We start from the raw sequence: 17,110 nt of genomic DNA on the forward strand, positions 1-17,110 counted from the left end.
CCTCTCGACCTTCTCCTCCCCAACACCCCAAGTCCTTCTCCTCAGCGCTGCTCCCATCCCATCATCCTCCAACCTGGAGGAAAACCATGGATTGCCCCAACCCAGGGGTAGGACGTTGCCCTTGGCCTGGTTGAACCTCATGAGGTTCTTCCAGCCCCACCTCTCCAGCCTGTCCAGGTCCCTCTGGATGACACCTCACCCTTCCGATGGGACAACTGCACCGCTCAGCTCGGGGTCACACTTTTCCTCGCTTGGAAAAGGAGAAGGGAAAGATTGGACCGAAGTTAAGGAGTGCGCTCGGCACAACCGCCACTGGATTGTCCAATGCAGGGCTGGAGTTGGACTCAATGGTCCCACCGGGTCCCTTCTCACTCATAGATGAGTCTGGGTTGGAAGAGACCTTAAAGATCACCTAATTCCAACCTTCTGCCATGGGGACACCTCCCGCTGGATCAGGGGCTCCAAGGTGCATCCAACTTGGTCTTGAACATAGGGATGGGGCAACCACCACTTCTCTGGGCAACCTGTTCCAGGCCCTCAAGACTCTCATGGTGGAGAAATTCCTCCTCATGTCCACTCTAACTCTGCCCCTCTCCGGTTTATCCCCATTCCCCCTCATCCCATCGCTCCATCCCTTTGGGAACAGCCCCTCTCCAGCTTTCCTGGAGCCCCTTCAGGCACCGGAAGGTCCCTCTGAGGTCTCCTCGGAGCCTTCTCTTCTCCCCAACCCCAACTCTCTCCGCTGTCCTCGGACGGGAGGTTCTGCAGCCCTCGCAGCATCCTTGTAGCCTCCTCTGGACCCCTTCCAACAGCTCCATCTCCTCCTTCTGCTGAGGATTCCAGACCTGGACACAATTCTCCCGATGAGGTCTCCCCGGAGTGGAGCAGAGGGGCAGAATCCCGTCCCTCCCTGCTGGCCACGCTGCTCGGGATGCAGCCCAGGACACGGTTGGTTTCTGGGCTGGGAGCGCACGTTGGGGCTCCTCTCGACCTTCTCCTCCCCAGCGCCCCAAGTCCTTCTCCTCAGCGCTGCTCCCATCCCATCATCCCCAGCCTGGAGGGAAACCATGGATTGCCCCAACCCAGGGGTAGGACGTTGCCCTTGGCCTGGTTGAACCTCATGAGGTTCTTCCAGCCCCACCTCTCCAGCCTCTCCAGGTCCCTCTGGATGACACCTCACCCTTCCGATGGGACAACTGCACCGCTCAGCTCGGGGTCACACTTTTCCTCGCTTGGAAAAGGAGAAGGGAAAGATTGGACCGAAGTTAAGGAGTGCGCTCGGCACAACCGCCACTGGATTGTCCAATGCAGGACTGGAGTTGGACTCAATGATCCCACCGGGTCCCTTCTCACTCATAGAAGAGTCTGGGTTGGAAGAGACCTTAAAGATCACCTAATTCCAACCTTCTGCCACGGGGACACCTCCCGCTGGATCAGGGGCTCCAAGGTCCATCCAACCTGGCCTGGAACATCTCCAGGGATGGGGCAACCACCACTTCTCTGGGCAACCTGTTCCAGGGCCTCAAGACTCTCATGGTGGAGAAATTCCTCCTCATGGCCACTCTGACTCTGCCCCTCTCCGGTTTATCCCCATTCCCCCTCATCCCATCGCTCCATCCCTTTGGGAACAGCCCCTCTTCTGCTTTCCCGGAGCCCCTTCAGGCGCTGGAAGTTGAGGCAGATGACACAGGAGGGACACTCTCACCAAGAGACTCAGAACGTTACGTAGAGAAAGAGCTTCAGGAACCCCTCCGGTTCATCTCGTGAAGTTCTCACTTACAGCTCTTGTCTTGACTTGGCTTCGAGGTCCCGTCGGAATCGCAGCTCTCGGTGTCGGCAGGAGAACTGCAACGCGGTCCCGACTCGGAGCTGAAGAAGGAGGGAAAGGTTTGAGAATGAAAGACTCTGAGATCTCGGTTGTCCTTCTCCTCAAAAGAAGAACCCATTTTGGGCCTCTGAATTCTAAACAACGCTTCTTATTTTCTACCCTCGAGGATAACGTCAAGCATTCCTAAAGCCCTCGACGTTCCCACCAGGTGGAAGCGCTGGAAGACAACGGGAAGACAAAACCCTGATCCTCAATACTCCAACATCAAAGAACAGAAGGTGAAGGGAAAGAGCAGAAGGAAATGTCCCTCTAAATGTGCTCCATCAAACCCTATTCTGAACGTTCTTCCATTGGGAAGGACAAAAGAACCACAGAGTCACCAGGTTGGAAAGGACCCATTGGATGATGGAGTCCAACCATTCCCAACACTCCCTAAACCATGGCCCTCAGCACTTCATCCACCGTTCCTTAAACACCTCCAGGGAAGGCGACTCCACCCCCTCCCTGGGCAGCTGTTCCAGTGCCGATGACTCTTTCTGGGAAGAAATTTCTCCTGATGTCCAACCTGAACCTCTCCTGACGGAGCTTCAGACCATTCCCCCTTGTCCTGTCCCCTGTCCCTTGGGAGAAGAGCCCAGCGCCCTCCTCTCCACAACCTCCTTTCAGGCAGTTGTAGAGAGTAAGAAGGTCCCCCTCAGCCTCCTCTTCTCCAGGTTAAACAACCCCATGGCCCTCAGCCGCTCCTCGTAACCCTTCTTCTCCAGACCCCTCACAGCTTCATTGCTCTTCTCTGGACACCTCCAGAGCCTCAACATCCTTCTTGTGGTGAGGAACCCACAACTCAACACAGTACTTATGGTGTGGTCTCACCAGAGCCGAGTAGAGAGGGGAATCCCCTCCCTGGACCTGCTGGTGACCCCATATCTGGTCCAAGCCAGGATGCCATTGGCCTTCATGGCCACCTGGGCCACTGCTGGCTCATCTTCAGTCGTTGTCAACCAACAGCCCCAGGTCCTTCTCCTCCAGGCAGCTTTCCAGCCACACTTCTCCTGGTCGGGAGCACTGCACAGGGTTGTTGTGCCCCAAACGCAGGATCCGGCATTTGGCCTTGTCAAACCTCGTGCCATTGGTCTCAGCCCATCTTTCCAGTATGTTCAGATCCCTTTGCAGAGCCTCCCTACCCTCCAGCAGATCCACGCTTCCACCCAGCTTAGTGTCATCCCCAAACTTGCTAAGGGGGCACTCAATGCCCTCATCCAGGTCATTGATCCAGGATGGACCCAGCACCGAGCCCTGGGGAACCCCTCTTGTGACCGACCTCCAGCTGGAGGGAACTCCATTGACCACCACTCTCTGGACCATCCAACCAGTTTTCCACCCAGGAGAGTGTGCGCCTGTCCAGGCCAGAGGCTGACACTTTCTCAAGCAGAATGCTGTCAGAAACTGTGCCAAAGGCTTTCCTGAAGTCCCAGAAGACTCCATCCACAGCCTTTCCCCCCTCCCGTAGTCAAACCGGCAGAGCGCGCGTGTTCCTTACCAACAGAAAGGCTGGAAGTCGGTGAACTTTGCCCATCCCTTCTCCTCCGGCGTGGTGCTCTCGGGAGCATCCCAGACACTCGATCCGACGTCCATGGCCACGCAGGGGGTGGGGGGTTTGGCATTCACGGGCTCAAACACAGCCGTCCATCCCGACCCTGGAATACGGAACGAGAGATGGGAATCGCAATCGCTTCTCATGAGCTTTCGTCACCCTAAAACCATCACAAAGTGATCCCAGAGAGAAAGAAAGAAGGCAATTCCAGGGCACTCCCTCAAATTGTAGGGGATGACACCAATCTTGAAGGTCATCATCAGCTTTGAGATCCCAGAGAGAAAGAACCAATTCGAGGGCGCTCCCTCAAATTGAAGGGGATGACACCAATCTTGAAGGTCACCATCAGCTTTGAGATCCCAGAGAGAAAGAAAGAACCAATTCAAAGGCACTCCCTCAAATTGTAGGGATGACGCCAATCTTGAAGGTCACCATCAGCTTCAGGACCAGAGATCCCAGAGAGAAAGAAAGAACCAATTCGAGGGCGGTCCTTCAAATTGAAGGGGATGACACCAATCTTGAAGGTCACCATCAGCTTCGAGATCCCAGAGAGAAAGAAAGAACCAATTCGAGGGCGCTCCTTCAAATTGAAGGGGATGACACCAATCTTGAAGGTCACCATCAGCTTCGAGATCCCAGAGAGAAAGAAAGAACCAATTCAAGGGCGCTCCTTCAAATTGTAGGGATGACGCCAATCTTGAAGGTCACCATCAGCTTTGAGATCCCAGAGAGAAAGAAAGAACCAATTCGAGGGCGCTCCCTCAAATTGTAGGGGATGACACCAATCTTGAAGGTCACCATCAGCTTCAGGACCTCCTTCCTGCAAACATGAACGTCACCCACATGGGAGAAGCACCGGTGAAGATAAATGACGCTCTGTGGCCACTCTAAAGCTTATAATAACCTTCCAATACCGGAAGGGGCTCCAAGAAAGCTGGGGAAGGACTTTCTCCAAAGGCCTGGAGTGATGAGGGACAACGGGGATGAACGGGAGAGAGGCAGAGTTGGAGTGGACATAAGGAGGAATTTCTTCCCCATGAGAGCGGTGAGGATCTGGAAGAGGTTTCCCAGAGAAGTTGTGGCAGCTCCATTCCTGGAGGTGGTCAAGGCCAGGTTGGATGGTTCCACCCCATGCCATGGGCAGGGACAATTCCCACTGGATCAGGGGCTCCAAGGGCCATCCAACCTGGCCTGGAACACCTCCAGGGATGGGGCAACCACAGCTTCCCTGGACAACCTGTCCCAGGGCATCACCACTCTCATCATGAAGAAGTTCTTCCTTATGTCCAGTCTCAATCCGCCACTCTCCGGTTCATCCCCATTGTCCCTCATCTCCTCGCTCCAAACCTTTGGGAACAGTCCCTCCTCAACTTTCTTGGAGCCGCTTTCAGGTACTGGAAGGTCACTATAAGACCTCCTCAAAGCCTCCTCTGGTTGGAGGGGAGTTGGAAGTGGATGATCTTTAAGGTCCCTTCCAACCCAAATTGTTCTATAATTCTATGATAGAGTCGGGCAGGAATGAAGGAGTTGAGCGGAGGATGAAGGAATGGAGCGGAGGATGAAGGAATTGAGCGGAGGATGAAGGAATTGAGCTGGGGATGAAATAGTTGAGTTGGATAAAGGACTTGAGCAGAAATGTCCCATCCCTGGAGGGGTTCCAGGCCAGGTTGGATGGTTCTTGGAGCCCCTGATCCAGCGGGAGGTGTCCCTGCCCACTGCAGGGGTGGAACTCAATGGGCTTTGGGGTCCCTTCCAACCCAAACCATCCCATGATTCTGCGATTCTAAGACACATCGGGAAGAGCAAAGGCACCGTTAACACAGAAGTGAGAGGGTTGTAACGAACACCCCTCAACGCAAGGTTGTCCAATGCAGGACTGGAGTTGGACTCAATGATCCCACCGGGTCCCTTCTCACTCATAGAAGAGTCTGGGTTGGAAGAGACCTTAAAGATCACCTAATTTCAACCTTCTGCCATGGGGACATCTCCCACTGGATCAGGGGCTCCAAGGTCCATCCAACCTGGCCTGGAACATCTCCAGGGATGGGGCAACCACAGCTTCCCTGGACAACCTGTTCCAGGGTCTCACCACCCTCATGGTGAAGAAATTCTTCCTTGTGTCCAGTCTGACTCTGCCCCTCTCCGGTTTATCCCCATTGTCCCTCATCTCCTCACTCCATCCCTTTGGGAACAGTCCCTCCTCAACTTTCTTGGAGCCCCTTTCAGGCACTGGAAGGTCCCTCTAAGGTCTCCTGGGAGCCTTCTCTTCTCCCCAACCCCAACTCTCTCAGCTGTCCTCGGACGGGAGGTTCTGCAGCCCTCGCAGCATCCTTGGAGCCTCCTCTGAACCCGTTCCAACAGCTCCATCTCCTCCTTCTGTTGAAGATTCCAGAACTGGACACAATCCTCCAGATGAGGTCTCCCCGGAGCGGAGCAGAGGGGCAGAATCCCATCCCTCCCTGCCGGCCACGCTGCTCTGGATGCAGCCCAGGACACGGTCAACCTTCCGGGCTGCGAACGCAAACTGCCATCTCCTGTCGAGCTTCTCATCAATCAGAAGAGTTTGGGTTGGAAGGGATCTTGAAGATCATCCAGTTCCAACCCTGCTGCCACGGGCAGGGACACCTCCCACCGGACCAGGCTGCTCAAGGGTCTCAATAAAACTCTTATATGGGCAAATCTCAACCTCATGGATGTCACAGAGGTGAAAAATGGAAGATTGAAAGAGATTTCTCCTCTGCCCACCTGGAATCACGGTAGACTTCTTAGATACCAACTCCAGTTTGGGTTCCACCAGGTAAAAAGTCTCTAAAGCTACCGGAGAGGGGTCAGAGGAGGTCATAAAGTTGGTGAAGCAGAAGCCATAGGAGCTAAAGTCACTTGGTCTGCTCAGCCTGGAGAGAAGATGAGGTTCAAGGGAGACCTCATCAAACTCTGGACCTTCCTCACAAGAAGAAGAAGAGATCTCCTCTCTCTGCTGACCCATCACAGGGGCTGAGGGAACGGCAGGAGGATGTGCTGAGGAGGGTTAGGATGGACATTAGGAGAAGGTTCTTCTCCCCCAGAGGGTGGTGGAACACCGTAACAGCTCCCTGGGAAGCGGTCCCAGCGCCGACCCTGACAATATTCCAGAGGCATTTGGCCAACGCCCTCAGACACACGGTGAGAACGTTGGGGTTGTCCTACACGGGGAAAGGAGTTGGATTGGATGATCCTCGTGGGTCCCTTCCAACTCAACACATTCCATGATACAGAACACCTCCAGAAACCGGGAATTTGGGAGCGGCCGTTCTGCCGACACCGGAGACGTTACAGCTCTTGTTTGAAACGGGAGCTTTGAGCTCTGAACCCTGGGGAGATGCTGCTTCCAACCCTTTACCTTCCGAGGAATCCGAGTCTTTCTGCTCTGAATGACTTTTGTTGTGTGCCGAGGGAGGCGGCTGCTGTTCCGATCCCTCCTCTTCGTCGGAATCCACGCTGCCGTCATGATCGCCGTTCTCCAGATCACTTTTCGACGAACTCTCTGAGGTCTGAGATGCTCCAAATCTAAAGGGCAGGAACTCGGAATTAGAAGAACCCTTCCAGCAAAGCCCTTCCTCCCTCCCTTATCCCAAGGAGAAGGCACAAATTGTCACCTGACCGCGCGACGTTGAACGCCTCCTTACAGGGCCGGTGGCCCAAAAAGAGACAACGCTGTGACCACCAGCGGAAAACGCTGCTCCAGGTGGTTCCACTGAAGCCCTCCGTGAAAACGCATGGGACTCAGACGGAGAAATAGGTCGTGGGGACGTATGGTTTTGGAACCTCTCCAGGGATGGAGACTCCACCACCACCGCCCTGGACAGCCTCTACCAGGGCTTCACCACTCTTTCAGGAAAGGAATTTCTCCTCATATCGATCTCCATGGCCCGAAATGCCATGGCCATATGGTTTTGGAACCTCTCCAGGGATGGAGACTCCACCACCGCCCTGGACAGCCTCTACAAGGGCTTCACTACTCCTTCAGTAAAGATATTTCTCCTCATATCCATCTCCATGGCCTGAAAGGCCATGGCCATATGGGTTTGGAACCTCTCCAGGGATGGAGACTCCACCATCACCCTGGACAGCCTCTACCAGGGCTTCACTACTCTTTCAGGAAAGGAATTTCTCCTCATATCCATCTCCACGGCCCAAAATGCCATGGCCATATGGTTTTGGAATCCCTCCAGGGATGGAGACTCCACCACCACCGCCCTGGACAGCCTCTACCAGGGCTTCACCACTCTTTCAGGAAAGATATTTCTCCTCATATCCACCTCCCCCATATGGTTTTGGAACCCCTCCAGGGATGGAGACTCCACCACCGCCCTGGACAGCCTCTGCCAGGGCTTCACCACTCTTTCAGGAAAGGAATTTCTCCTCATATCCATCTCCACGGCCCAAAATGCCATGGCCATATGGGTTTGGAACCTCTCCAGGGATGGAGACTCCACCACCGCCCTGGACAACCTCTGCCAGGGCTTCACCACTCCTTCAGTAAAGATATTTCTCCTCATATCCACCTCCCCCATATGGTTTTGGAAGCTCTCCAGGGATGGAGACTCCACCACCAACTCCAGGTCCCTCAGCCGCACCCGGTAAGCCTCACATTCCAGATCCTTCCTCAGCTCCGTTCCTTTCTCTGGACACACTCCAGACCCTTCAACGTCTTTCTTGTACCGAGGGCTCCAAAAGTGAAGCCAAGATTCAAGGTGTGGCCTCACCAGAACCCAACGTAGGGGCACCATCCCTGCCCTGTGCTCCTGCTGACCACCCCACGGCTGATCCAAGCCTGGATCTTCTGGCCTTCAAGGCCACCTGGGCTCACTGCTGGCTCACGTTCGGCCACTTTGTGAACCGGTTCGACCTTCTCCTCTCCAAATATCATTCAAGGTCAGGTTGGATGAGGCTTGGAGCAACCTGATCCAGCCGGAGGTGTCCCTGCCCACGGGTTAGAACCGGATGGGCTTGGAGGTCCTTTCCAACTCAAACCATTCACTGATTCCATGAAACACGAGGAACGGAGGAAGTTCCACGTATTTGAAACTACGGGTTGGGGTTTTTTAGTGTCTTTGATAAGAGACTCAATGTCACCGTTATTGCGTTCCTTCAAACTGGACCTTTGTTCCATACTCATCGCCTCTTTCCGTAGAAGCCAAACACGGAAAGCGCTTTGGTTTACGTCAGAAGAAGGCCTCGTAGGACATCAGGAACGCACAAAGAAGCACAAACTTCACCAACATCTCCAGTTTCAGAGCTTTTAGAGTGAAAACCAACTCCACCCCTTGTTTCCACCTTACCGTGTCCTTGATTTCACTTGGGTTGCATAGGATATCTCCTTCTCTTCCCAAATATCTTCTTCCTCTTCGTTGTCGTCGAACTGTTGGATCCGTTCGTTGCAGCAGGCTTCGAAGAGGGAAGCATTGGGCTAAAAGGAGAGCAAAAGAAGAAATCAAATTCCATTCGTTCGTTGATGAAAAAAAGAACGAGGAAGGTCGTAGAGTACCGTTTGGACACAGAAAGGGGGGAATTTGCTTCGGTTTTACATTCCAGGTTGCACAACATGGAATGTTCTGAAGTGGAAGAGCAATAAAAACACGGGGAAGAAGCACCAAACCATGAGATGTCAAGGAAGAAACCCAACAGTTATCTCAACCTACGTTGCTTCCAAACAGCTGCTCCGTTACGGCACTCCGAACCCCTTCCTAAGAGCCATGGAGATAAAGTCACTGTAGAAGAGGGTTGGAAATGATTCCTTTGAGAAGACCCTCAAGATCTGACCAGCTCAGAACTTGGAGAGTTGGAAGAGCAATGGGAACACAGGGAAGAAGCACAACCACATGACATCAAGGAAGAAACCCAACAGTCATCTCAGCCTACGTTGCTTCCAAACAGTTGCTCCGTTACGGCACTCCGAACCCCTCCTAAGAGCCATGGAGATAAAGTCACTGTAGAAGAGGGTTGGAAATGATTCCTTTGAGGAAACCCTCAAGGTCCGACCAGCTCAGAACTTGCAGAGGAACACAGGGAAGAAGCACAACCACATGACATCAAGGAAGAAACCCAACAGTCATCTCAACCTACGTTGCTTCCAAACAGTTGCTCCGTTATGGGACTCCGAACCCCTTCCTAAGAGCCATGGAGATAAAGTCACTGTAGAAGAGGGTTGGAAAGAATTCCCTTGAGAAGACCCTCAAGATGTGACCAGCTCAGAACTTGGAGAGGAACACAGGGAAGAAGCACAACCACATGACGTCAAGGAAGAAACCCAACAGTTATCTCAGCCTACGTTGCTTCCAAACAGCTGCTCCGTTATGGGACTTACGGGGCTCTTAGGATCCCCTCCTAAGAGCCATGGAGATAAAGTCACTGTAGAAGAGGGTTGGAAATAATTCCCTTAAGGAGACCCTCAAGATCCGACCAGCTCAGAACTTGGAGAGGAACACAGGGAAGAAGCACAAACCATGAGACATCAAGGAAGAAACCAAACAGTTATCTCAGCCTACGTTGCTTCCAAACAGCTGCTCCGTTACGGCACTCCGAACCCCTCCAAAGAGCCATGGAGATAAAGTCACTGTAGAAGAGGGTTGGAAATGATTCCCTTGAGGAGACCCTCAAGATCCGACCAGCTCAGAACTCGGAGAGGTGGAAGAGCAATAGGAACACAGGGAAGAAACACAACCACATGACGTCAAGGAAGAAACCCAACAGTTTCTCAGTCTACGTTGCTTGTAGAATCACCAGGTTGGAAAAGAGCTCTTGGATCATGGAGTCCAACCATTCCTCTCTGCCACTAAACATGGCCCTGAGCACCTCGTCTGCCCATCTCTCCAGGGACAGGGGGACTCCACCACCCCCTTGGGCAGCCTCTGCCGGGTCCTGGTGACACTTCCTGTGATCCATTTCTTCCTGATGTCCACTCTGACCCTCCCTTAGTGCAACCTGAGGCCATTCCCCCTTGTCCTGTCCCCTGTCCCTTGGGAGAAGAGCCCAGCACCGTCCTATCAACGACCTTCTTTCAGGCAGTTGTAGAGAGCTATGAGGTCTCCCCTCAGCCTCCTCTTCTCCAGGCTAAACAACCCAACAGCCCTCAGCCGCTCCTCTTAACCCTTCCTCTCCAGACCCCTCACAGCTTCGTTGCTCTTCTCTGGACACCTCCAGAGCCTCAACATCCTTCTTGGAGCGATGGGACCACAACTGAACACAGGATTCGAGGTGCAGTCTCACCAGTGCTGAGTACAGAGGGAGAATGACCTCCCTGGCCCTGCTGGTCCCACCGTTTCTGATCCAAGCCAAGATGCCGTTGGCCTTCTTGGCCACCTGGGCCACTGCTGGCTCATCTTCAGTCGGCTGTCAGCCATTGCCCCCACGTCCTTCTCCTCCAGGCAGCTTTCCAGACACACTTCTCCTGGTCTGGAGCACTGCACAGGGTTGTTGTGCCCCAAATGCAGGACCCGGCATTTGGCCTCGTTAACCTCATCCCATTGGTCTGAGGACATCTTTCCAGCCTGTTCAGATCCCTTTGGAGCCTCCCCACCCTCCAGCAGATCCACGCTTCCACCCAGCTTAGTGTCATCCCCAAACTTATTGAGGAGGAACTCAATGCCTTCATCCACATCATCGATGAAGGCATTGGAGAGGATCGGACCCAGCGCTGAGCTCTGGGGACACCACTTGGGACCGGTTTCCAGCTGGAGGTAACTCCATTGACCACCACTCTCTGGGCTCGGCCATCCCACCAGTTTTCCACCCAGGAGAGTGTGCGCCTGTCCGGGCCGGAGACAGAGAGTTTCCGAAGCAGAACGCTTCCTCTCTGTTTGCTTTTTGCACCGTGAGTGTGTACCGAATGATTATCCAACTGAAAATACGAACGGATTCACGCCGCGGAGAGGGAAAGATTCCTCCTCTGCACAGCGTGCAACCACTGAAGGTCCCCAAGACCACACCGGAACGCCGGCAAAATCCCTGAGGATATAGGGAACGCTCCGAGTTCCTTTATGGGACACAGCTCCCAGTTTTCCTTGACCAATAACAACCCAAACCTTTGTTTTTTTCCGACCGATGCCACCTGATCCAAGCTGGAATGGAGCGGCCACTCCATGAAACCAACGTCTCCAAGCAACCACTTACGCTGTCATCGTCGGCGTCTATGTTGAAGTTGATCTCAGCGATCCGATCGAAGGGAGCGCTGCAAAGAGAAAGGAAAGAAACTTCAGCGATGGAGTGGAGTAACTTCAGTGGTTTTTCTCTCCAACGCAAGAAAGAGTTGACCGGAAAGACGTTTCCTACGGCCACTCAATGGATTTGTGTTCGTTCCCATCACGGGGAACATCATTGGGACCTCAAGAAGTTGGGTCTGCTGAGAGATGTCCATGCCCAGGGGTTGGAACTGGATGATCTTTGAGGGACACCTCCCAGTGGATCAGGGGCTCCAAGGTCCATCCAACCTGGTCCTGAACACCTCCAGGGATGGGGCAACCACAGCTTCTCTGGACAACCTGTTTTGGGGCCTCACCACCATCATGGTGAAGAAATTCCTCCTTATGTCCAGTCTAACTCCGTCCCTCTCCGGTTTATTGCCCCTCATCCAATCACTCGAAGCCTTTGTGAAGAGCCCCTCCTCATCTTTCTTGGAGCCCCTTCAGGGACGGGAAGGTCAAATGCAAAGAAGTTGAAAGGCAAAGCCTAAACCTCTTGAAGGTTTAAGAACTTACTTGATATTATCATCCTGGTCTGCAAACTCTTCATCGTTAAAGCCAAACTGATCCACAAAGTTAGCGGTCATCTGCTGGATCTGGTATTCGGAGAAGGCCTGAGGAACACAACCATCGTTAAGGTGTCCAAAGAGATTCCACTAAGCTCATAGAATCATGGAATGCTTTGGTTGGACTTCTTCAAGCCCATCCACTTCAAGACCAGGGATGGATGAGGCTTTGAGGAACCTGAGCCAGTGGAAGGTATCTCCACCCACGGCAGCGGGTGGAACCGGATGGGCTTTGAGGTCCAACCCAACCCATTCCATGATGATTCCATGACAATAAAAGACAAAAAGAGGTTTTATTTGTCACAAAAGCCACACATTTTCCCTTTTTTTTTCTGCTTTCCGTCCTCTGAGGAGAAGAAATTTGCGACATCAGAGTCACCACTTTGAGTTGTGGGACAGAAGAATGACTATAAACTCTTTTCAGCTCGTTAAGAGCCTTAACGAGATTTCAGGTGGAGATTCTCTTTGGACTCCTACAAAGCCAGGAGCTACGTAAGGTCAGGAGGTCCTCCAAAGCCACCTGAGTGGCTTCCTACCAACGAGCTTCCAACTCATAGGTTCTGGTAACGCTCTTTACATCCTTAGCTGGAAGAACTCATCGGAATCGTTCATCCTGCAAAGCAGCTTCCGCAGATTTGATGGAATTTAAGGGAGAATCTCAGATTTTGAGGAGCTTGAGATCTTCGCTAAATCCAAATGAATCCTTAATGACCTCCAAGTTAAGGCTTCTTAACGCCCTTATTGCTACCGTTTACCGTTGATAGTTTCGGACGGCTCTTTGGGATTTTAAGAGCAGTAGAAGACCTCTCCAGCTCAGGTGTTGGTGAGGGAAAGTTCTCCGCGCTATCTCAAGGGCTGGGAACCACCACAACTCGCACTTTGGGACCTCTCGGCTCCCTGGCGTGCAGAGAACCAGGAGAAGAGAAGGAAACGAGCAGCGTCTCGCGTAGGTAACGGCACTGGAGAACCACCAATGAGCAGAAGACACTGAGCAGGAGGAACATTTTGGAAGCTGCTCCGTAGGAGGATGGGTTAAGGGGAAATCGGAGAAGCGATGGTCCCAGGAAAAGCAAAGAGTGTTGTTGTCAACTCACCTGTTGGAGAGAAAGTTCATTGGGAAAAGCACTCTCAATGTCTTCGTCTTCGCTGGATGAGTGCAGATGGTGAGTGCTCACCTGGAAAAAGCACAGACCCATAAGCAGGGAGAGCGGAGAAAGCTCCGACGCTTTCCTTCCACGCGTCCCATCAAAAGGGCGAACCCTTCCGATGGTAGAAACCAACTCAGCGAGTAACGAAGAAACACGGACGAGAGTTACGACCATGGGTGAGAGCAGGTGCCGCTCGAAGAGCTGCTACGGAATGGGTTCTCCACAAACCCTTCTGCCCTCGTAAGGCTACGCCGTAAATACCAAAACAAGGAAAAAAACCACCAATAGCGCTGGTTTTTTCCCTTAAAGCGAACCCAGAAGAAAGGAACCCCATCCAAACCACGCAGAGGCTCCGCCGTCCTCACCAAATCCACTGTGTTCCTCCTGTTTGTCTCCGTCAGCGTCTCTTCGACAAAGCTCTCCCATCTCCCTCTGCAGTCCTCCGGGAGCTCTGCAAGAAAAAGGTCCCCATCAACATCACCACAACGGATGAGAAGGATCAAAGGTCCACCTTTAGCGCCACTGTGAAGGTTCTGAGCAGTCTGATCCGGTGGGATGTCCATGCCCATGGACAGGGCATCCAGTTGGAATTGGATGATGGTTAAGGTCCCTTCCAACCCAAACTCTTCTATGATTCCATGATTTTCTCTACCGGCCAAGAGCCAAACAGTGCTCCTCTGCAAAGTGAATTCCATTCTACTCCTGATTTTCTAAAGATGGGGAATCCTGCGGACAAAGGGACATCTTCCGGGAGAATCGTAGAGTCATAGAATCATGGAATAGTTTGGGTTGGAAGGGACCTTAAACATCATCCAGTTCCAACCCCCTGTCATGGGCAGGGACACCTCCCACTGGATCAGTGTGATCCATCCAACCGGGTCTGGAACACCTCCAGGGATGGGGCAGCCACGACTTCTCTGGGCAACCTCTTCCAGGGTCTCACCACCCTCATGGTGAAGGAATTCCTCCTCATGTCCAGTCTAACTCTGCCCCTCTCCAGTTTATCCCCATTACTCCTCATCCTGTCACTCCATCCCTTTGGGAACAGCCCCTCTCCAGCTTTCCCGGAGCCCCTTCAGGTACTGGAAGGTCTCTATAAGGTCTACTCAGAGCCTTCTCTTCTCCCCAACCCCAACTCTCTCAGCCTGTCCTCGGACGGGAGGTTCTGCAGCCCTCGCAGCATCCTTGGAGCCTCCTCTGCACCCATTCCAACAGCTCCATCTCCTCCTTCTGGTGAGGATTCCAGAACTGGACTCAACGCTCCCGATGAGGTCTCCTCGGAGCGGAGCAGAGAGGCAGAATCCCGTCCCTCCCTGCCGGCCACGCTGCTCTGGATGCAGCCCAGGACACGGTTGGGGTTCTGGGCTGGGAGCGCACATTGGGGCTCCTCTTGAGCTTCTCCTTCCCAGCGCCCCAAGTCCTTCTCCTCAGGGCTTCTCCCATCCCATCATCCCCCATCGTGTCCAGAAATGGGTGATTGTCCCGACCCAGGGGTAGGAAAGCGGCGAGCGAGGAGCTCTTTGCCGATCCTCGCTTTGCTTCTGGCATTACATTGGGCTGAAGATACAAAACTTCTACTCCAAAACTTCTACTGTGACTTCTGGAAAGCTGCGACCGCGTGACCGAAGTTTTACCTTCTTCTTCTCTCCTGGTGATTGGAGAGGGTTGAGCGCAGCCGGCAGGGAAGTTGTCCACTCGGCTGCTCAACCACCCCACCCCACGCCAGGAGCAAGGAGAGAACCCGACCGAGAGTGAGAGAAACTCATGGGCTGAGACAAAGAACCAAGAGAACCATGGAACCATTTGGGTCAAAAGGGACCTCAAAGACCCTTAAAGAAACATGGAATGGGTTGGGTTGGAAGGGATCTCAAAGCCCATCCAGTTCCACCCCATGCCATGGGCAGAGACACCTCCCACTGGATCAGGGGCTCCAAGAACCATCCAACCTGGCCTGGAACATCTCCAGGGATGGGGCAGCCACCACTGCTCTGGGCAAGCTGGACCAGGTCCTCCTCACCCTCACAGAAGAATATTTCTCCCTAAAATGTCATCTTAATCTCCTCTCTTTCAGCTTCAAACTGTTCCCCTCATCCCGTCCCTGCACTCCCTGATCCAGAGGTCCTTCCCAGCTTTCCCGGAGGCCTTTCAGGCACTGGAAGCTGCTCTAAGGTCTTCTCCAGGCTGGACAACCCCAACTCTCTCAGCCTGTCCTTGGATAGGAGGTGCTTCAGCCCATGGATCATCTCCATGGCCTCCTCTGGACTTTCTCCAACAGATTATTGGGATGTTTTACCTTGTAAAAAAAAAGGACCTTCGCAAAATCCATGGAAGAAAAGTCTTTCCGAAAGACCTACGAAGGTTCTTTCATGAAGGGAAACGCAAGGAGTGAAGAAAGGAGGACACACCTTTGATAAACTCACTGATTTGAGTCTGCATGGGGCCTTTCTCCATGTTCTGGACTACGGCGTTGGCGATCCGGGTGAGGTGACCCATGTTGCCGCGTCTCATTCCACCTTCTGCCCTGAAAAGAGGAAACAGCCATGAGCAAGAGGAGGAGGAACGACGGATACCACGGTGATGGCCACAATCCAACCACGCCGAGAGCTCCCAGTGGCTCCGAGAGGTCAATATATCCACACTGCTGCGAGAAGGGTGAGGACAAAGGGTGCGGAAGGGTTCCGGAAGGCTCCGGTGGGCAAAGCGTGGGATGAGTTTGATGAGTTTACCCGGAACAAAGGAACCCGTCCACACCTTCTCGTGTATTGAGAAGGAATCAGAGAAGAGTTTGGGTTGGAAGAGACCTTAAAGATCATCCGGTTCCAAACCTCTGCCATGGGCAGGGACACCTCCCACTGGATCAGGAGCTCCAAAGCCTCATCCAACCTGGCCTGGAAGACCTCCAGGGATGGGGCAGCCAAGACTTCTCTGGGCAACCTGGGCCAGGGCCTCACCACCCTCATGGTGAAGAAATTCCTCCTTATGTCCACTCTAACTCTGCCCCTCTCCAGTTTATCCCCATTGTCCCTCGTCCTGTTACTCCAAGACTTTAGGAACAGCCCCTCTCCAGCTTTCCTGGAGCTCCTTCAGGCACTGGAAGGTCCCTCTAAGGTCTCCTGGGAGCCTTCTCTTCTCCCCAACCCCAACTCTCTCAGCTGTCCTCGGACGGGAGGTTCTGCAGCCCTCACAGCATCCTTGGAGCCTCCTCTGGACCCGTTCCAACAGCTCCATCTCCTCCTTCTGGTGAGGATTCCAGAACTGGACACATGGTTAACGGTGCCTTTGCTCTTCCCAATGTGTCTTAGAATCGTAGAATCATGGCATGGTTTGGGTTGGAAGGGACCCCAAAGCCCAAACAGTTCCACCCCCTCTCCATGGGCAGCGACACCTCCCGCTGGATCAGGGGCTCCAAGAACCATCCAACCTGGCCTGGAACCCCTCCAGGGATGGGGCAGTCACAGCTTCCCTGGAAAACCTCTTCCAGGGTCTCACCACCCTCATGGTGAAGAAATTCCTCCTTATGTCCACTCTAACTCTGCCCCTCTCCAGTTTATCCCCATTGCCCCTCGTCCTGTGACTCCAAGACTTTGGAAAAAGGCCCTCTCCAGCTCTCCTGGAGCCCCTTCAGGCACTGGAAGGTCCCTCTAAGGTCTCCTGGGAGCCTTCTCTTCTCCCCAACCCCAACTCTCTCAGCTGTCCTCGGACGGGAGGTTCTGCAGCCCTCACAGCATCCTTGGAGCCTCCTCTGGACCCGTTCCAAC

The 17,110-nt window shown here is 53.4% G+C and overlaps 1 protein-coding gene across 1 annotated transcript in view; it reads right to left on the minus strand.

Annotated features, from left to right (window-relative positions):
• The window catches only part of PPP6R2 (protein phosphatase 6 regulatory subunit 2), a 102,124-nt gene that overhangs the window by 13,584 nt on the left and 71,430 nt on the right, over window positions 1–17,110 (minus strand). Inside the window, exons 13-21 of the mRNA XM_054068806.1 lie at window positions 15,758–15,873; window positions 13,718–13,803; window positions 13,299–13,379; window positions 12,155–12,252; window positions 11,571–11,628; window positions 8,741–8,868; window positions 6,799–6,965; window positions 3,366–3,522; window positions 1,781–1,869 (exon numbers count right to left, since the gene is read on the minus strand). Of these exons, the coding sequence (XP_053924781.1) occupies window positions 1,781–1,869; window positions 3,366–3,522; window positions 6,799–6,965; window positions 8,741–8,868; window positions 11,571–11,628; window positions 12,155–12,252; window positions 13,299–13,379; window positions 13,718–13,803; window positions 15,758–15,873 (980 nt within the window). The remainder of the gene's footprint in view (window positions 1–1,780; window positions 1,870–3,365; window positions 3,523–6,798; window positions 6,966–8,740; window positions 8,869–11,570; window positions 11,629–12,154; window positions 12,253–13,298; window positions 13,380–13,717; window positions 13,804–15,757; window positions 15,874–17,110) is intronic.

The sequence above is a fragment of the Cuculus canorus genome, chromosome 1 (genome assembly GCF_017976375.1).
Source record: "Cuculus canorus isolate bCucCan1 chromosome 1, bCucCan1.pri, whole genome shotgun sequence".
Lineage (NCBI taxonomy): Eukaryota > Metazoa > Chordata > Aves > Cuculiformes > Cuculidae > Cuculus > Cuculus canorus.